Below are 21,908 nucleotides of genomic sequence, written 5' to 3'. Positions count from 1 at the left end.
GCAAAACCATAGAATACGTTTTACGGTACGAGTGGTCGATCTTCGTGAATGCTGTGTTCACTGCATTGCGATCAGTAGGGTGGCCGACACGGTTTCCTATGGATAAAGGCTTTGATCCTATAGGGTCTCCCAATATATACGCGACGGTACGTGGGAGCACAAGTCCGTATTGATACTTATCGCTTCACCGTGGAGGAATCACCCAACCACTCAACGCTAAGATATCACGTTTAACGACGCCGGAACACGTCTCTAGCTTAGACCTCTAGATGTTTGCGTTATGTTTCAATGCGTTGTTATGTAAATTCAATTTATTTTAAGGTTGATCTTGTTTAGCAGTTTGCCTTTATGGATCACCACGAGATGTATAGAAACACTCCTGAATGCAATCTAAGATGATAAGCAAGCTTTTCAATCTTTCAACTTTGAAAACCTTAACTACTGAGGGAGAAGGAAGATAACACCTTTTCACACAGATCATAGAGCACACACTAATGCACTTTTCTAAATCAACATGCAAACTGTCATAATGCACATGCACAATGCAAGTATTTCTTTTCTCTTTCTTAATGTTGATGAAATGCAAAAAGAAAGCTGTTGTATAACTTTGAATTCAATTTCAAGCGGAAGCAAACAAGTTTGTCCAAAATCGAAAGACACCTTACGATTCACTTGTTTCGACACTTAGAAATATATAAATTCAAACCATATAACGAAAGCGACAAACTCAATCAGCTATGAACAACAAATAAACTAACTCTTAAGATCAGAACGACACTTAATCACAGGTCTAGATCTAAGAGGTCAATGCAAGACTGGTTCACTTTCGTTATGGGAAACTGTAAATGACACAAGAAATACAAAAGAACAAATACAGTTTCTTTATACAATTGAGGCAGAATAATGACAAAGGAAGATGGTTTCAGATAGGCCTACTGACTGGAAACAAACAGCAAAAACAATAGTGAAAACAAGGCAAGACACAGCAGGAAACCTCAGTAACTCAAGCCAAGACTGGTCCAGCGCAGGTGTAACACTGCCTGTTTGACCTTCAGCGCAGGTAGCCCCTTCGGGAACTGCTCTGAAATGCAGACTGCCTTTGTACAGCCTGCAATGAAGAACGAGACTTTCGTCCGTCTTGGTTTCCGGGTCACAGATTGCTCAAAAATTCACAGTTTTTGCTCAAATCAGAAGCTATCAGTCAAGGACACACTAAGGGATGTAAAGGAGGATGAAAAGCTATCACTAAGAGCTTATTAGAGTCCTTGTGGATCAGCTCTTCAAATCATAAACTTGCCCAGAAACTGAGCTAGAGTAGCTGCCCTCTACTTTGTGTTTGATGGATTCAAACACAGTTCGATTCGGTACTCCCTTTGTTTATGAAATGAATAGCAAAAAACCACAAACAACCAACAAGATACGATCCCCAGTGGAGTCGCCAATTTGTTGGGGGGAAAAGTATCTAATGCAGAATGCCTCTATCCCACTCTGAAGGTGATAGTACTTCAGCAACAACTGAATGCAAAGCTATTCAAAGTTTCTTCTTTATGAGATGAGAGAGGGAAGAAAAGGATGATCTACTAACCGTTATCTTGTGCTAATAGTCGATCCAGTCTTCACTCCTTGCTGCTTGCTCCTAGCTCCTTGCCCTTTCACCGGCCCAGCTACACACAGATCCTGTAAAAGCACAAGAAGAGGAAACTACAAGAAGCATACATCCATAATCGATTATAGGATTAGCATAAATCAAATATACAAGCATCTATTCATCATAAAGACACATGCATATAGAAGAACCTCAAATACTTTATTGATAATAGAAGTAAAGTTCTGAGAGAGTTACAACCACAATGGGCCCAATCCAGCAACACCTCCCAGCTGAAATAAATCTCCTCTTCACCTCCTTCAAGCAAAACACCCAATAGCTCTATACACAAACCAACAGCACTTCCTTACTTGCAGAAAATTCTAGCCTCCCTAGACCTCATGAGAGAGCTCTATATATAGGAGATTTGGAGAAAGGATGAGTCAGCTTGAGGCTGGCATAAAGTTGACTAGTGTCCTCTCCCACTTTAGTTAATCTTTAGTTCTTGAGTCCACTTGGAGAATCTTGCTTCCACTTGGAGATCAAGACCCTCTTACTCATCATAGGGCGAATTCCTTGAACCAAGTGTCAGTTTGGAAGCTTCCCGGGCAGTTGACACCTTGCAGAATGACTGTGCCACTTGGCCAATCTCGCCCAGCGCAGGTAGCCTTCATTGATTTTGACCTTCAGCGCAGGTACAAGGAGGAGCAGTTGACATTCAGCGCAGATGCTCAGTGGAGCAGCTGACATGATCCAGAAATAGCCTATTTTTGAGTGTTTTCAGGTGGAGAACTGATTTTCAGTGCTGTGGTTTGCAGACCTTGTTCCTCTAAGGGCAAGAACAACATGTTTAGGGACTTTGGATCCCTTGGATTATCGACATTTCATGCTCCATGCTGTTAGGCACAAAAATGTCTATAACATATAGGTGGCTGAGTTGATACAACAAATGATCTAGTTGATGAATTCAATAGGAAAGCCTAAGTGAATGAGAATCATCTTAATGTAGAGCCATGATACACGATCAAAAGCTTTTGCAAGGTCAATCTTGAGGATGATGCATTTTAGGGCTTTTGATTTAAAGGAATGGATGGCTTCTTGTCCTGTCCCAATGGCTTCATGAATCTACCTTTTATGGAGAAAAGCAAACTATTCAGGGGAGATCTAATGGGATAGGATGGGGTGAGGCCGGTTGGCTATGATTTTGTAAAGAGTATTGCAGAGGGATATAGGCTGAAAATCATTGAAGGAGCTCGAGGAGTCAGATTTTGGAATGAGGGCTATGAATGTGGTGTTAATGGCCTCATACATTCTACCAGACATTCTGCACTCTTCTACTACGCTGAGGAGGTCATTTCCAGAAAGCAAGATAAAATTCAACAGGTCATCCATCCGGCCCAGGGCTCTTGTCCTTTTGGAACCACTTGAGTGTTCCTTCCAGTTCTTCAAGAGAGACAGGGGCTGAGATCTCTTTTACAGAATCTTGGTCTACAAAATGAGGGAAATGCCCTGCAACACAAATGATCTCTGCCAAATTACATCTGTGAGGTTCGTTGAAGAGGTGTTGAAAATGTGCAATGCCCATCTGTGAGAGCTGGTGGAAAGTATGAGCAGTGTCTCCCTCCGGAGTGGGCAATTGCCAGATAGTGTTGGCAGCTTTCCTTCCTTTGGCGAAATTTTGAAAATACTTAGAGTTGTCATCTCCGGCTTTGAGCCAAATGGCTTGACTCTTTAGCCTCCATGTTTCCTCTTGTTCCTTTAAGATCTTTGCTCGTTTGTTCTCCAGGTCAATCAAGTGGGCTTTGTATTCAAGAATTATATAACCCCTATTATTGTCATCATTGAGGCCAGCAAGGTCAGCTTCCACAGAAGTGAGGGTTTGGTTATCCTTCTGATTTTTTTCTTTGGCCCACTTGATGGTGAGCTTCTTAAGTAGTAGAAGCTTTTGGCAGAAGACTTTCGCCTTAGAGTGTTGTTGAGGGGGTGGATTATGTGCCCAATGATACTTCACCATATCAATATAACCCGGGTCCTGAAACCACACAGGATTGAACTTGAAGGGAGCCCGAGGTTTGATGGGAGGACCACTGATTTCCAAGTAGATGGGAGAATCATAAGAAATTCCACCTGATCCAACCCATTGCCTATAATGAGATAGTAGCTAGAGTAGATGGGTCTTTATGACAAACCTGTCAAGTCTCCTAGCTAGTGTTGCCTCCCCAATTCTTCTATTCCTCCAAGTAGGCAGGGGCTTTATCATAGGCACATCAATAAGTTGTGCCTGATCCAGAAGGGTTTCCATAACTTCTGAGAGAGGATCAACCTGAGCAGCAGAGCCCCATGACTCGCTGTATCCAATAGAGAAATTGAGATCCCCTCCTAAAATGAGATTGTCGATCGAGGACAGAGATAGATTAAGGAGGTGTTGCCAAAAGGCCTCTCTTCCATGGCAAGGCCCATAAACATTCATGACCCTGAGCTCCATGCCCAAATCAGCAGAGTAGAGATCCATGCCCATATAACCCTTGCCTCCCTAGGTTGCTAAGGATTTTATAGAGCGGGGGTTATATCCAATAGCCAGACCCCCCGAACGTCCTGTGGCATCAAGAGCAGTGAAAATCCATCCAGGGCAAATGGACTGTAGTGAATTAGAGACATGCAGGGCTTCCCCTAGGGTTTCTTGAAGTAGTATAATGTCAACCAGTTCCACAGAGAAAAGTCTGCGAAGGGCTAGATTTTTGGGGGAACTAGCCATACCCCTACAATTGAAGGAGAGGCATTTCATGGGGGAACCATTGCAGGGATTGACTTTGCTCTAAGAAATCAATCAATAGATGATTGTCTACCTGAGAGGACCTCAGCCCCTGCACGAAGGATAGCGTGGGTGAGGTATGATTTGCGACCTCGAGATGGCCTAGTTGAGGAGTTTGAGGGAATGAGTCCTAGACCCAGGAGGGGTAGGGAAATCCCAAATGGAATTCTTGATCGGAGATTGTAGGGGTGTGGGGGATCCAGTGGAGATGAGGAGGGTGTAGGGTGAATCAAAGGGTGCATGGAGGGGGGAGGGGGTTGCAAAAAATTGGTGTCGAGGTGGAAATTTTATGAGAATTAAATGCAGATTGATGCAACCTATTACCTACAAAATCTTCCTGCTAAAGCTGTTGATCCAAATTTCTCCTTGCTTTCCTTGCTTGTCCTTTTCCTTCGTTTTATTTTCTTGTCTTTCCTATGCTCACTTGCTTTCTTCTTTGGTTCTCTTCTCTCTCTTTTTGAAACTATTTCCAAATAAAAACTAACCGAAGGTTGTGAATTGATCCTCATAACCCTTTTTATCATTGAGGCCTATATTTTCTTCATTTTCCTCTATTTTTCCTTCAATTTCCCTCTCATGCAAATATGTGACCCTTCATCTCCCTTTTCTCCTACTTTCCTTTATTTTCATAAATAAATGACAATTAATGCCTCTTTACCTTTGCCAATGCCTTTGCCAATTTCCTTAGCCATAGTAAACCGAAGTTGATGCCCATTAGGATGTTTTTTCCAACATTCATCTTGGAATATGTGGCTCGTGACCTTGGTCTTATTTTTCCTTTATTAACCTTTATTACATGAACTTTTAACCTGGGTTGTTACAACAAGCTCGATGAGGACTCATCTTGTTGCTCCCCTAAAGTGACTTCTTTCCATCGATTGAGCTTTAACCAGTTGTTCTAAAGCATCTAATTGACTTGTCTACTAGAAGAACGTACCCACTGCGAGTTCTATCTTAAGGTTGGCACTTTTTTCTTACATGCACAAGGAATCCATAAGGGTTAGAAACAAGAATTCAAGGTGATGATAGCATTCTTATGCTTTTGCAAAATAAGATGAATTTCCCCGAAGCTCTTATTGTCCATTGGTGTAATGATAAGGCTTCAAAATTCTGAAAGACAAGCATGCATAAGAGAAAACTATGGCTAAAGAAAAAGAACCAGATGTCTAAGTATGAACTTGGTTCATCATCTAGTATGGAAAGTTGATATATTCTAAACTAGAAGGGCCCAATCCTAACTTGAAACAAAGAGCAAGTAATGACATAGTTACAAAGAAAGGAAGAATATAATGCTCACCCAAGTTGGCGATCATGAATAACCTTGAGAAAGTGAAGATTGGAATGAATTGTTGAAGCTTGATTAGACCAATAACTAAATCCCTCTTCTAAAATTGGAGAAGGGTGGTGGATTCCTTCTGCTATACAATGCTACAATCCCATTGTGATGCTAGGTATTCAAAAGATGACATTCATTATGTGAAGTGAAAACTAATAAAATTTTATATTGAGGACAACTAAGTCTCATCCCTCTTGTTTGAGTTGTGTGTGAAGCACTTGTAAAGGTTGTGCCATTTGCCTTAATGATGTGCTGACTCTAGATGAAGAAGGTAAGTTACAAAATTGGGTATATATAAACATGGTTTTAGACATGTAAAATACCCCTTTTTTGTGTAGATGTAATATTGGCCTTCGAATGAGCTATGATATTGTGGTTGTAACATCCTTGAATTAATGAATTGGCCTACTCCTAGGAATTTCAAATAATTACACAACTTTATGGGGTTGGAAGGCTATTATAGAAGATTTGTAGAAGGGTTCTCATGGATATCTAGTTCCATCACAAACCTCCAAAGGAAAGGGGTTAAGTTTGAATGGAAAAGTGAGTGTGAGAGAGAATTTAATGAGCTAAAATGACGATTAACAACTGCTTCAATATTAAAGGTGTCTGACATGGACAAGGACTTTCGTGTATGCACGGATGCATTACGAGAAGGATTAGGTGCAGTCTTGATGCAAGATGAATGGGTTATTGCTTATGCTTCATGTAAACTCAAGACCCATGAAATCGATTATTCCACACATGATTTAGAATTAGTTGCAGTTGTAATGGCCTTGAGATTATGGAGACATTATCTGATGGGTGTCAATTTGAATTAAGAACGGATCATAAAAGTCTTGAGTATATGTTCACCCAAAAGGACCTTAATGCTCGACAGCGACGCTGGAGTGAGTTATTTAGTGAATATGATTTTAGGATATCTACGTCAAGGGGAGACAAAATAAGGTTGCATATGATTTAAGCAGGAGACCCAAAGTTCATTCAATATTGTCATTGAAGATAGACTTGAGAAGCCGGATTCTAAACCACCTAGTACGGGACCCATAATACCAACAAATAAAATTTTCCTTACAAGAATAAGTACCAGTGGCACCCAAGTGGGAAGGATACACCTGAGATAAATATGGATTGCTACGATATAAGGGTAAGATGTACGTCCCGGTTGATGATGAACTTCGAAAATTAATAATGAAGGAAGCCCACCAAGCTCCATATGTTTCACTAATGAAGCTCATCAATAGGTAAATTATATGGGCCTCAATGCCACTCTCAAGCTTATTAAAATCAACTTTTCTCACATTTCTTTACATATTTTATTATATTTTGCTTAGTGAGAAGGGTAAAGGTGAGATGTTATGTCATGTGGCTTAATGTGCATTAATTGTAGGATTTGGAGCGGTTTTGGGCTAATTTAAGTGCATGAACTTGAAGTATACAAGCAAGAGGGATTCTAGGAGATTTGGTCTCTCTCCTTAACTCCTCAATCACTCGAAGATTCCTCCACTAGATCTCATTAGCTCAAAGTTACAAGCAGCCAAGCCAACCGAGTTCATTGGCAACCAAGCCAGTGATAGTTGAAGACAAGTCAATCTCGAGTTTGGGAGCCAAGACTCCCTAATTTTTAGGAAGTTGTTGGTAGCTTCAGTTGTATAAACAAGAAGGCCTAGGGGCTCATTAGGATTCGACTTTTTATTGTATCCAAGAGGCAATTTTGAGCTGAGATATTGTGACTGTTATTCTCATGTTATTTTTGACATTGTGATGATAATGAAAAGGGTTTCTTTGATCCAGCACTAAGTTGACTCAGAGGGCTGAATCTCTTGGATTAGGGCCCAACCCTAGCAGTAGAGGTTCCTCTTTTTGTACATGTATTCCTAGATTAGAATCATAGATTAGCTGCTGAAGTTATATCTGCTTTGTTTGATTTACAAGTCTTTGAATGATTGGTTAGTTTTGCTTCCATTAGTTGGAGAAGTAGATCAGTGTTACATTAGTGAAATAAAAATACTTCAGAAAATCTTGTGACAATGGCCTCTTCCTCATCTCCCTCATGGGATCATGGTTTGAGGGCCCCACTCTCACAGCGCCAAAAACATATTTATCTTTTGATCATTTCATAGCTTATGATTTCTTGTTGAGTAGATCTTTGTTTATAATTCCTTAGAAGCATCTGCAACATTTTGGGTTCTTGAGTTTGGCGTAGATTAGAATGCATTCCATTCCATAGATTTAAGCCATTAGCCATCAATCAATCAGTTTCTCAAATTCAACTCATATTTTCCACATTTACATAAAGTTGTAAATGAATGAAGAAGAGAATATGTGTTGTTGCGGGATTTGTTGATCTGCAGGGAGGAAATCATTCCACTAGCCTCATCTAAGTCTTCTCCACCTCTCGCCCAATCCTACCAACCACTAATTCAGATTTTTGTTTTGTAGCCACTGTGGACAGACACCTTGAGCAAATCCAACCATCTTGAAGAGTTGCGTTGATCCTCGAGTGGTGTGAACCTTCCCCATACCTTATTCCACCATCATATATCCTCCCAGCACTTCCTTTCACCTTCCCTACCTTCCCAAAGCTTTCATCTAAGTTTCTTGTAGTAAATCAGGACATCCTGTAGTAACTACAAGAAACCCTGTAGCACCCTGTTTTAGACTATTTTGGGCAAAAATGATGATCAGAGCCTAGGGTAGACCTTCAACTTGACTTCCATACCCCCCAATGCCATTTTGGACCAACTTTCCCATACTTTCCTCATCTACAAAAGATCATATTATTAGCTTAGCATTTACATTCCTAAATTGGAAAACAAAAGACTCTTTTCTGCAATATTTAGCTAGTGCATGCATACATCAGTCATAGCAATGCTAGGATAATTTCCATGCCTACTTAGTCCATATAGCTAGATGATATAATGCAAGGTTAAAACTAGGTCTTTTTTGCAAGTAATGTGTGTTCATTCTTAGCTAGGTAATTTCATGTCATTTCATAACACTTTCTATTCAACACTTTGATTTCCTTAAAATAGGCAAGCATTTACTTTCTGCATTAAGGATAGCTTTACATTCATTGTCAGTAGTCAGCCTCCTTCTAGTCAATAGAAGGCTGGTTTGAGAAACCATAGTGATCTATTGCCCCAGTTGAGAAGTGACAAGAGTAGATTGTTGCATCTGTTGTGCATATAGCACTATCACCTCCAAGTTTGTACAAACCCCAGGTTGATAAAGTAAATTTGGTTGCCCTAGGAGTTGCAGCATCCTTGCTACAATACTGGGGCTCATCACATTTTGGTGTCGTTGCCGGAGAGGTGTGTAGGTAGATGTAATTTATGCTTTCCTTTTGTTTTGCATTCAATAGATAGTTTCACTTTCTTCTTTCTTTCAATTCTCCAAGTAGATCCATTCAGCAAATAGTTACAATTGATGCTTTCTTTCCATTCTGCAAATAATTCTGATAAAATATATATATATATATATATTCATGCCTCGTAGGAGTAGAGACAACTTAGGATTTTTTTTGCTAAATACCCCCACACCATCAAACAACCAACCTTCCCTCTTCTTTGGTGGTTGTGAGCTAGAGGACCCATTAGGTGAACAACCTGAGATCTTTGAGGAGCCTATTGGGGAAGAAGAAGAAGAACTCATTCCACAAACCTACACCATGGTTGAAAATAGAAATGGGATTGAGAACATAAATGGAGCTGAGAATAGAACCGGGGGTGATTTTCCCATTAGATAAACTAATGGAGATGTTAGGATGAAAAACATAAGCCCATCTGCCCTTCCTCACTTCCACGGCCTAACATCAGAGGACACTGATACCTTTTTGTTTGATTTTTTTGTCATCTGCAGAACCTATGATTATACCTCTGACAACCAGAAGTTGAAGTTGTTCCCATCCACCCTTCAGAATGAAACCTTGCACTGGGTCATGGGTTTACCTGGGGACAACATCACTACCTGGGCTCAAATGCTTCAACAATAAGTACATAGATTATTGTAGGTCCAAAGACACCAAAGAGGAAATCTTTAGAATGACTTTGGGACATGATGAATCATTGGAAGATTATGAGGAAAGGTTCCAACTTAGCTACAAAAGGTCTAGATGCACCCTTGACCCTGAATCACTCAAGTTAGTCCTTCTTAGAGGGATCAGGGAAGATCTCATAGAAACCCTAAACATGTTGTCAAGAAGGGACATCTACCAGTTATCTTATGATGATATCAAGACAATTTTCAAAATTATTCTAGGGCGGCTAGAAAGAAGGGTAGGGCCAGTTAAGATTTGGCTAGCTCATCCTCTTCCAACACATCCATCAAAAGTTAAATTGGGAACACGTTGGAAGACATTAAGAGTGAAATGATGCATACCCTTGCTCTGCAAATGGACACCATGCAGATCAAGAGGAAGCAGGAGGAAGTAGAAAGAGCCTTAGCTGTCTTTTTCCCTAGATGCACCAGGATGCACTCTAGAAATGAATGTCCATTGAATCTTATAGAGATTTGCTTGGTCTGTGAGGAAAACCACTCCACAAACAAGTTCCCTTCTCTACCTGGATTGAAAGTTTTGTATCAAGGAACTAAAGGTGTGACAGAACAACTGTGTTATATCAACCAAAGGAGGCCTCAAGGACCTCGACCATACCAACAGGGCATGCAAGGGGCATCTTATTCATATTAAAACCCCAACTAGAATACATCCATCCCCCCTTGGTGTCCTCCTACTCATCCTTCATGGTTCACACCTTTTCCCTGGTCTTATGCACCTCAATACCATTCCCAACCTGCCAATCAATCATTTCATCCATATAATCCCCCACAACCTCAGTGAAATACACCATCACAAGGGTGGAGGCCCCCATACAACCAATCTCCAGCCTTACTGCCTCCATCTCAACCATAGATCCTTCACCCTGCTCCACCTAACCAACCTCAGATGCATGCTTAGCCAAATCTGAACCTGAACAACAAGCAGGCATAGCAAGTCTATAGTGGAGAGACATCCTACCCTGCCTATGTTGTGGAAATTCAAGAAATCAACCTCAGGTCTGGAAGAGTGATTCCAGATAACCACTCTCCATCTCCACCTAAGGAGATTGAAGAGGAAAAGGAAGAGAGTGTTCCCCAAGAAAATCCACCTCCTTTTCCTGAAAGACTAATCAATCCTAGCCAACACACCCTAGAAGAGACTGAACTTCTGGGTGAATTAAAAATTTTGTGTGTTAAAATCCCACTCCTCCAAGATATCAAGGATGGCCCCATCTACAAAAATTTAATCAAGGAGAAATGCTTCAAACAACTTAGGAGGAGAAAGAAAGACACCCCTACTATTAATGTCATTGGACAACTATCTGACTTAATGTTAGGAAGAGTGATTTGCCCAAAGTATCTAAACCCTGGAAGTTTTGTGGTAGATGTGCATATTGATGGTATCATTGTCCCCCATACCTTGATTAATCTTGCGGATACCATCAATGTGATGACTAAGGATAATTGCCTAAACTAAACCTCTAAGAATCATTAAGGAAGACCACAACAGTCTTGTAGCTTGTAAACAGATCCACAATAGATCCTGAGGGAGTTGTTGAGGATGTGATGGTCTCCATTGATTCCTGGGAATACCCTACTGACTTCTTAGTTCCCCAACCTGAGACCAAATTCAATGGTTATCCTCTCATCTTTGGAAGGACATGGCTAGCCACTATTGATGCTTACATAAGTTGCAAGGTTGGGAATATGACCATTAAAAATGGGCATTTATCCAAACAATTGGTCTTGTACCCTCCTACTCAACCATATCTAGAGTATGAATTACTCTTATGGTTGGAAGAGGAGGAGGAATATGAAGTCTACTATGCCACATCTTACCCAATCTATACCCTAGATGCTACTATAGGAGGGGGGCAACCTGATGAAGACAACCTATTGATCAAATCCTCTAGAATCTGCCCCCCAACGCCATGTATCTTAATGAGTTAGTAAAGAAATATGAAGATAACCCTTGGACTAATTTGTGCCTAGCTGACTCAAGTCCTACTCATGTCAAGATGATAGAATTTCGTCCAACTAAAACATTGAAAATCAACCCATCTCTCTTTGCACATCAGGAAAAGGAGATATGTGACATGCTAAGAGAGCATCTGGATGCCTTTGCCTAGAGTTATAAGGAAATGAAGGGAGTGCACCCTTAGGTGTGTGCTTACCACATTTACATCAAGGAAGGTTGCAAGCCAATGCGCCAACCTCAGAGGAGAATGAACCCAGCCCTCAAAGACATAGTTAAAGAAGAACTGCAGAAGTTGTTGTATGTGGGGTTCATTTACCCCATCCTAGATAGTGAGTGGGTGTCTCCTCTAGTTATGGTCCTAAAGAAGAATATAAAATGGAGGATCTGTGTGGACTACATAGAGTTAAACAAAGCCACCAAAAAATACCAGTTTACTCTACCTTTCATTGATCAATTCTTGGATGGTCTTGCAGGAAATAACTTCTTCTCTTTCCTAGATGGATTCAGTGGTTATAATCAGATCCAGATCAGCACAAAGGACTAAGATAAAACCACCTTCACTTGTCCTTGGGGTACCTTTGCTTATAGGGTCCTTCCATTTGGATTATGTAATGCCCCTGCTACTTTTCAGAGGGCAGTTTTGAGCATCTTTGCAGAGCTAGTCCATGACTCTGTAGAAATATATATGGATGATTTCACTCCCTATGGGTGTGATTTCTTGGAGGCTCTCTCTAACTTGGGGAAAGTGTTAAATAAGTGCATTGAAATGAACCTATCCCGTAGTCCAAAGAAGTGTGAGTTCTTGATGAATGCAGGGACTGTTCTAGGTCACTCAATATCCCCTGAAGGACTATAAGTGGACCCAAATAAAATTGTTTTCATAAAGAGGGTCCCTACTCCTCAAAAGCAGAGGGATGTTAGAAGTTTCTTGGGCTTAGATGGATACTATAGGAGATTTATGAAGGACTTCAACAAAGTATCCTCACCTTTGTTTGGAATATTGGCCAAGGACTCCGAATTTTGCTAGTCAGAAAGCTACCAAGAGGCCTTAGAAACCTTAAAGGACAAGTTGACTACTGCACCCATACTCTGAGGCCCAAATTGGGCTCTTCCTTTCCACATCCATGCTGATGCCTATGACAAAGCTATAGGAGCAACTCTAGCCCAGATAGATGACAAGTTGCCTTATTCCATTTACTTCATTAGCAAAAATCTGTCCAAGGTTGAATTGAACTATACTATGATTGAAAAAGAGCTCCTACCTATTGCCCATTCCTTGAATAAATTTAGACACTGCATCACTGGTTACCAGATCTTTGTACATATTGACCATGCTGCTGTTAAATATTTGATAAACAAGCCCGATGTGAATGCCAAAATTATTAGATGGTTGCTTTTATTACAACAGTTTGATCTAACTATCATCGATAAGCCTGGTAGAGAAAAGGTGGTTGCATATTTTTTGTCTAGACTTGCTTTAGCCGTAGGTGAGGAAGGAATGGTTGATGACCAACTACCAGATCAACATTTATTTTCTATTTCATTTCTCTCTCCATGGTTTGCTGACATAGACAACTACTTAGTGGCTGCATAGTTCCATCCAAATCTGTCCTCCAAGGAAAAAAGCAGAATTATAAGACAGAGCGTCCCATTCACTTGGATTAGGGGAAATCTCTTCAAGCTAGGCCTAGATCGAATTTTGAGGAGATGTGTCAGAGAGGAGGAAGTCTTTGATATCATCCTATCATGTCATGATGGGCCTTGTGGAGGTCACTTTACAGCCAGGAGGACAACCTTCAAGGTACTGCAAGTTAGCTATTGCTAGCATACTCTCCGTGAAGATGCAAGAAGATACACCAGTCAATGTGATCAGTGCCAAAGAATGGGGAAACCTACTCCCAGGGATGAAATTCCTTTGCAACCTCAAGTGACTCTTGAGCCATTTGACAATTGGAGCATGGATTTCATTGGGCCCATTGATCCACCATCGGGGCAGAAAAAGTACATAATTGTATGCACTGATTATTTGACAAAGTGGGTTGAAACCAAGGTTGTCAACGTAGCAACAAAAGAGAAAGTGGCTGAGTTCTTAAGGGAGAATGTATTTTACAAGTTTAGGTACCCTAGAGACCTAGTCATTGATCAGGGAGCTCAATTCAAAACACATCTAGTTGAGAATTTGTTGAGGCAGCATAAGATCAAACATGGGAAGTCAACTGCTTATCATCCTCAGGCCAATGGACAAGTAGAGGTTACTAACAAAGCATTTGAAGGCATTCTGTTAGGGTCCCACCCTAACCCCCTTATTCATGTAGTAGGATCGAGTCATAGTTATAGTTAAGTAAGGAATCAATAAAGCCCGTATTAATAACAAGTGGTTAACCCACAATTAATGACAGGACCACAGTTAGTTGCAAATGGGCCATGGTATTAGATAGATGGTATTAATAAGAACCATGGTATTGCATGTATGAGTCATATATAAAGGATAGAGACTCCCTGCGAGGGGCATCGTGTCTTATTTTGTAATCGAGCTCTGCTCTATTGGAGGTTGCCCCCTCAAAGAGGCAAGTGAACATTGCTTTCTGAATAATAAAATACTTGTTGTTGTTTCTCACTATTCTATGTTCTAGGTATATTTCTTTGCATATTCTGTATCCGGTATCGTCTTGCAGGTTAAGAGCATAACAAGTGGTATCAGAGCTCTTTCCAGGGCCGGTGGGATCTCCATTTCTTAGCAAAAAAAAAATTTGGCTAGAGACGTGTTCCGGCGTCTTTAAACCACGGGATCTGTCGTTGAGCGCATAAACCTGCGGATTTTGGGAGGCATGCATAGAGGAAATACAAGAGGTGGTCACGCTTGTTGGACTCCCTTGTAACCCCTGTGGGTACCCCTTCAAGTAGTTACGCATTAGACAGAACCGCGCACAGACTGTCTTCCAAGTACCCTCTGGGTATATCGAAAGCCCCCTAGCTCCTTTAAAACCTCCCCATAGATAAACCGTCGGTCGCCTTGCTGCTACAGTACACCGAGAACAGCACTCGGAGAGATTACTTGCCCATATGATAGGGTAGTCATGTTGTACAGCTAAGAGTACGGTTGATCCTCCTTAGTTAGAGCCCTGAAACATTGGGCCGAGTACTACTATCAGACCCTTATGTATATTGCGATCTGTAGTACCTGACACTCCTCGAGACCATAGTTCCCTTTCCTATCTCGGGATCATGCATAATCTCTGCTAGATCAGATCTCGCAAGTGGGGTTGCAGCAGCAACAGACATCAGTCCCGCAGTTTCGAGTTAGCAGACCAACCTTTCCAATCCATCAGATTCGCAGCAACAGTCGGTGCCACTGCTTAGAGCTATTCGATCAGCCATCTAGATCTCTCAGATCCACCAAATCTGAGTAGTTGTGTGGGGTTCCTATACTAGGGCGTGATTTTCGCAGGACTTTTGGCAGCATTGACATTTTGGGGATTCGGCTACTGCAGTATTCCTAAGCAAGGAGTAAAACTCTGAGACCCCCCAGGGTGCTTATTGGTGATCTAGCCCATAAGAATCAGGACGACGAGCTGAGCAAGGTGGTACCATTCAATTGTTAGTGAAAAAAATTCGGGCGGTCCCAAATTTCAAGCACATCGGATCGGTGCATGGTAGAAACTAGAGCGCAAGCTATGGCCAATGAGAAGATTGACAAACTTGAACAATCCTTGCAAACCATCCAAGCTCGGCTTGACAGACTAACTGACACACTCTTTAAGGGCAAAGAGGAAGCCCACGAGGAGGCGTATATTGGCAATGGACACAGTGAGGGTGAGTCTAGCCACTCTCTTCACCTCTGGGACACCCACCAACAATCCCGTCCGCGACCTCCCAAGCTGGATATGCATAAATTTGATGGTACTCACCCAGCCGCATGGATAGCACAAATGGAGCAGTATTTCAATCTGAATAACATCTTAGATAATGAGACTCATTTTATGGTGGGGAGCATGTACTTGGGCAATCAAAGATGGCAATGGTGGGAATGGCATCAACGTTGCAATGGAAGTTTTCTGACTTGGGCCACCTTCAAAAAAGATATTACAGAGCGCTTTGACCAAGAATATTCTTTTTTGGGTCGTCTCACTAAGCTCTGACAGAATGGCACAGTGGATGAATATGTTACAGCCTTTGAAGCCTTAGCTTTCTGCACTAGGGATCTCTCAGATGCGTTCTACACGAAATGTTTTATCAGCAGTCTTAAAGAGGCCATACAAGCCAATGTCCGACTACACCACCCTCCCACATGGTCAGAGGCTTGCAAGGTAGCTCGTAATGTGGAACATGCGTTAGCAACCCAGTCCATTTGCCCAAATTTCACCGCCAAGGGTCGCCCCCCACAGGCTCACAGCACGACTCAAACACTTAGGGTTCAAAAGGTGTCACCTGCAGAAATGGTCGAAAGAAGAAAACAGGGATTATGTTGCTACTGTGATGAAAAATACTCCCCAGGTCATAAATGCAAGGAGCCTAAATTTTTCCAAATTGATGCCACTGATTACAGCTCATCGGAGGAAGACCCACCACTTGAGGAACCAGAGGAGGTAGAAGAAGGCAACCACAAGGACAATGTCCTTGACGAACCAGTTATTTTGTTGCATGCTTTGGCAGGGATTTCTTCACCTCAAACTCTCAAAATCAGAGGTTTTATTAAACATCGCCCAGTAGTAGTCTTGATTGATAGTGGAAGTACACATAATTTCATCCATCAAAAATTCGCGGAAGCAGTGCACTGTTTTGTACGAGCAGTTTCTAACTTCCAAGTCCAAATTGCAGATGGGGGAACAATGAAATGTGAAGGCCGCTGTGAAAATGTCAAACTTCAAATGGGGGATTATCAGTTGAAGACCCACATGTTTTCCATACACATGGGAGGGTGCGACATTGTCCTCGGTGCTGAATGGCTTCGCACTCTTGGGCCAATCACAATGGATTTTCAGGAGTTATATATGAGCTTTAAGCAGAACAACTCCACATATACCCTCCATGGACTCCAGGCGAGAGCTCCCTCTATCATCAGCTCACATAGGATGGAAAAATTGCTAAAAAAGGGCCATCATGGAGTTATCGCTCAATTTAATGCCATCCAGGCCGTCAAACCCAATTCTCTGCCGATTCATCCTGAGATGCAACAGATTTTAAATAACCATATGCCAGTCTTTGACAAGCCTCATGAGCTTCCACCCTCGCGAGGGGAACATGATCATAGCATCACCTTGGTTCCAGGGGCCCAACCACCAAATGTGCGCCCATACAGATATCCATTCACCCAAAAGAATGAAATAGAAAAAATAATCAAGGAACTTTTGGAAGCAGGTGTCATTCGTCCCAGCATTAGTCCTTATTCATCACCGATGGTCATGGTGCTCAAGAAAGATGGGGAATGGCGGATGTGTCCAGACTTCAGGGCCCTCAATAAGTTGACAGTCAAAGATAAATTTCCCATCCCGGTTGTTGATGATTTGTTGGATGAACTCAATGGGGCTCAATTCTTCACTAAGTTGGATCTTCGCTCAGGCTACCACCAAATTCGCATGAAGGAAGTTCACATTCCAAGACTGCTTTCAGAACTCATGAAGGCCATTATGAGTTCCTGGTCATGCCATTCGGTCTTTGTAATGCCCCATCTACTTTTCAGAGCCTTATGAACCACCTTCTCAAACCATATCTCAAGAAATTTGTCATTGTCTTCTTCGATGACATCCTCATCTATAGTTTCACTTGGGCCGCACATCTTGAGCATGTAGATCTGCTCTTGCAACTGCTCCGCAAGCATAAATTATTTGTTAAGATGTCCAAATGTTCTTTTGGCATGGAAGAAGTTGAGTATTTGGGCCACATTGTGGGGCGTGAAGGTGTCAAGGTGGACCCCAAAAAGATCCAGGCAATGCAGGATTGGCCTCAACCTAAGACCTTGAAGAGCCTGAGAGGATTTTTTGGTCTCATAGGCTATTATCGCAAATTTTTCCGCAATTAGGGCCGCATTGTGAAGCCCCTCACTCAACTCCTCAAGAAAAATTCATTCTTCTGGAATGATGATGCATAACATGCATTTACAGCTCTCAAAAATGCCATGTGTTCCACTCCAGTCTTAGCACTACCTGATTTCACCAAATCTTTTGTCATTGAATGTGATGCTTCGGGTACAAGTATTGGGGCAGTCTTAATGTAGGAAGGTCGACCCTTAGCCTTCACAAGCCAACAACTAAGTGGGAGGAATCTGGGACAATCTACCTATGAGAAGGAAATGATGGCCATCTTACATGTAGTAGATACCTGGCGACCTTACTTACTGGGGCAACGTTTCCAAATCCGCACAGACCATCAAAGTCTTAAATATTTTTCGGAGCAACACCTATCCTCCCCACAACAAAATAAATGGCTAACCAAAATGCTGGGATATGATTATGAGATCATTTACAAGAAAGGGCGCGAAAATAGTGTAGCAGATGCATTATCTCGCCAATTTGAGGAGGAAAGTACCCTGCTAGCAATTTCCCTTCCGATTCTAGAATGGATTAAAGAGGCTCACAAGGAATGGTTTTCACATCCCGGGCTCTCCCAACTCATTACTCAATTGCAGGCAGATCCAAATTCCACCAAGGGCTACTCGTGGCAGGAAGAGATTCTTCGCTACAAGGACAGAGTCGTAATATCACCAACATCCACCCTCAAAAGCCGCATTTTGGCAGAATTGCACTCATCCCCCACTGCAGGACATTCAGACTTTCAGAAGACATATGCTCGCACTAGAAGATCATTTTTTTGGACAGGCATGAAAAAGGACATCCTTACTTTTGTAGCGGAATGCGATGTCTGTCAACGCCACAAAGGGGAGATAGTCAAAGCACCAGGCACATTACAACCGTTGCCCATCCCAACATCTATATGGATGGAGGTTTCTATGGATTTCATTACAGGTCTTCCAAAGTCGGGAAACAAGTCAGTCATCATGGTGGTTGTGGACCGACTTTCTAAGTATGCTCATTTCTACACCCTACCCCACCAGTTTACACCGACTTTGGTCGCTCAATCTTTCATGGATCAGATCTTCAAATTGCATGGCATGCCCACTTCTATTGTGTCTGATCGTGACCCGATCTTCACCAGTAAATTTTGGCAGGAACTCTTCAGGCTACAAGGCACCCAACTAAAACTCAATACTTCCTATCATCCACAAACGGATGGTCAAACTGAGGCCGTCAACAAATGTCTGGAAACCTACCTTAGATGTTTCACTTCAGAAAAGAAACATCTATGGGTACAGTGGTTGCCTCTAGCTAAATGGTGGTATAACACCAACTATCATGCCACCACCAAAGTGACTCCCTATGAAGCAGTTTATGGTCAACTCCCTCCTTCCCCTACTTCTTATATCAAGGGATGCTCCAAGGTACAAGCAGTGGATCAACTCCTACAAAACCGCACAACCATGCTCGCCCATCTTAAAGAGAATCTTCATCAAGCTGAAAACCGCATGAAGCAACAAGTAGATTAGCATCGCTTAGAGCGCCAATTTCAAGAAGGGGATCAGGTATTTTTGAAATTGCGACCATATAAGCAAACTTCACTCAAAGACAAGGGTTGTCATAAACTATCTCCAAAATTCTACGGACCATATCAAGTACTTTAGCGCATTGGAGAAGTGGCCTACAAGCTAGCTTTGCCACCCACTGCAAAAATCCATCCAGTTTTCCATGTCTCCTGCCTCAAGAAAGTGATTGGGAACAATTGCAAAATTCAAACCAGTCTACCTGAATTGGATGAAGAAGGGTCAATATGGCTCCAACCTGAACAGGTCCTAGACACACAAGAACGACACCTATGTGGCCGCGTGATCAAGGAAGTCCTCGTCAAGTGGAAAGACACCTCTCCGGAAGATGCAACCTGGGAACCAGCCACTATTCTTTAGCAGTTTCTACAGCTTCAGCCTTGAGGACAAGGCTATTCTTAAGGGGGAGGGCATGTTAGGGTCCCACCCTAACCCCCTTATTCATGTAGTAGGATCAAGTCATAGTTATAGTTAAGTAAGGAGTCCATAAAGCCCATATTAATAATTGTAAGTGGTTAACCCGCAATTAATGACGGGACCACAGTTAGTTGCAAATGGGCCATGGTATTAGATAGATGGTATTAATAAGAACCATGGTATTGATCCATGGTATTGCATGTATGAGTCATATATAAAGGATAGAGACTCCCTGCAAGGAGCATTGTGTCTTATTTTGTAATCGAGCTCTGCTCTATTGGAGGTTGCCCCCTTGAAGAGGCAAGTGAACATTGCTTTCTGAATAATAAAATACTTGTTGTTGTTTCTCACTATTCTATGTTCTGGGTATATTTCTTTGCATATTTTGTATCCGGTATCATCTTGCAGGTTAAGAGAATAACACATTCTCACCAAGGTTGTGAGCAGCAGCAAAAAATATTGGGTTGACAGACTAGTGGAGGCCACTTGAGCCTATAATACAACCTGGAAGACAACCACTGGCTTCACCCCTTATGACTTGGTCTATGGGAAGAAGGCTCTACTCTCCATTGAGTTTGAGTACAACACTTTGAGAATGGCAGCACAATTGGATTTGGATGTTACAAAGGCACAACAAGAGAGGTTGCTCCAGCTCAATGGTTTAGATGAATTTAGGATGCAAGCCCTCCTACACACAGAAATTATTCAAGTACAAAGAAAGGTTTGGCATGACAAAAACATCAAAGACGCAGTTTCTCAAGAAGGATATTGGGCTCTGATCTATGACACCAAGTTCAAGGACTTCAAAGAAAAATTGATAACCAGGTGGCTAGGCCCATATCTGATAGAAAAGTGCCATGACAATCGGGTTGTGCAAATAAGGACCATTAATGAAGAAGGTATCTCCTTGATTATCAATGGATATAGATTGAAATACTATAAAAGACCTCTGTCAAGGGAAGAGTTCATCAATACCATCAGTAAGGAAGTCAATGTGCTTAGAAGTGTATCAGCTTCTAGCTCACTAAATTCTTGAAGACTATTTCTTTTAAGAAAAAAATGAAAAAACAATAAGGGACCTAGGTGGAAACCTCTATGAGGAACCTGAGGCCAACTTTTGGGTTGAAAACCTCCTTGAGGTAGCCCATGAGTAAAAAAAGGATCCTTGGGTGAAAACCTCCCTTGAGGCACCTAGAGCAGACAAATGGGTTGAAAAACTCCTTTGAGGCGACCTGTGTGTCTTCCAAAAAAAAATGCCATGGCAGGGACCTCAAACCTACCCACTAATAAAATTATGTGATTTTTACAAGTTTTTAAAGGAAACAAAGGACTCATAGTTCAAGGGTTAGCAAGTCAGGCATCACACCCATTCTTCCTCCATTCATTTCACATCTTCCATTCCTGCCATGTCCCCATCATCAATCCTTGCTTCCAGGCATCCAAGACCAATTTTTATGTAGTTTTTTGACTCTTATAGGGTATCCTGTAGTTACCACAGGAGTTTCCTGTAGTACCACAGGATGTCTTGAAACACTACAGGAATGAAGTACCGATTGGAAAATGGTGATGCGGGCCTGTTCTAGGTTGAAAGAGGGGCCCATATTGTAACAGCCCCGAAATAACAACACGTAATTAATTAGATTAATCAAGCGATTTATAATCAACAAGCAATTTATCAACTAGTTAACATTAAATTACAAAAATATGAGTGAAGAGAGACAACTTACCTGTGGAACGCTAGTTGAATGCTAGTGAATTATGCTACCTATAACAAAGTCTTGGGGACGACTCTCCACCCAACCATAGGCTCAATTGCACAAAATCTTCTACAACTGGCCACCCCCGAGCCCTTAATCAACGTACTACTCCCAGGGTATCCTTTGTCTCGTAACACTATTCTCCCAGAGAATGGATGATGGAATGCCTCTCATCTTCCTCCCCGTCTATTAAATAGAGCAAACATTGGAAGGGGAACCACATGCACACACTCCATCTGTCAACATGCAACTTTTCTGCTTTCTTGTTTTATTCTTTTGTTTTTACTTTTTGATAGCTTTACTGATTTTTACAATTTTTCTTGTTTTATTTATTTTTTATATTTATTCAGAGCATGTAATTAATTTATTATTTTATTTTATTATTATTTAT

The 21,908-nt window shown here is 41.6% G+C and overlaps 1 protein-coding gene across 1 annotated transcript; it reads right to left on the bottom strand.

Annotated features, from left to right (window-relative positions):
* Window positions 1-2,969: 2,969 nt before the first annotated feature.
* On the bottom strand, window positions 2,970-4,097 carry LOC149227857 (uncharacterized). The gene is made up of 2 exons (XM_089380607.1): window positions 3,775-4,097; window positions 2,970-3,672 (listed from the first exon to the last, which is right to left on the bottom strand). Exons 1-2 carry the CDS (start codon window positions 4,095-4,097, stop codon window positions 2,970-2,972), a joined length of 1,026 nt encoding a protein of 341 aa, XP_089236733.1.
* Between the last annotated feature and the right edge of the window lie 17,811 nt (window positions 4,098-21,908).

Source organism: Pinus tabuliformis, chromosome J (genome assembly GCF_031772625.1).
Source record: "Pinus tabuliformis cultivar Carrire ecotype Pingquan chromosome J, CPIR1, whole genome shotgun sequence".
Classification (NCBI taxonomy): domain Eukaryota; kingdom Viridiplantae; phylum Streptophyta; class Pinopsida; order Pinales; family Pinaceae; genus Pinus; species Pinus tabuliformis.
This window is presented reverse-complemented; position numbering and strand designations above follow the sequence as displayed.

Excerpts from the sequence above, each read along its gene's own strand:
- LOC149227857 (XM_089380607.1), bottom strand. The coding sequence starts at position 4,097 with ATGGATCTCTACTCTGCTGATTTGGGCATGGAGCTCAGGGTCATGAAT. Across the intron at positions 3,673-3,774 it reads CTAGCTAGGAGACTTGACAG|TGGTCCTCCCATCAAACCTC; the intron begins GTTTGTCATAAA and ends CTTGGAAATCAG.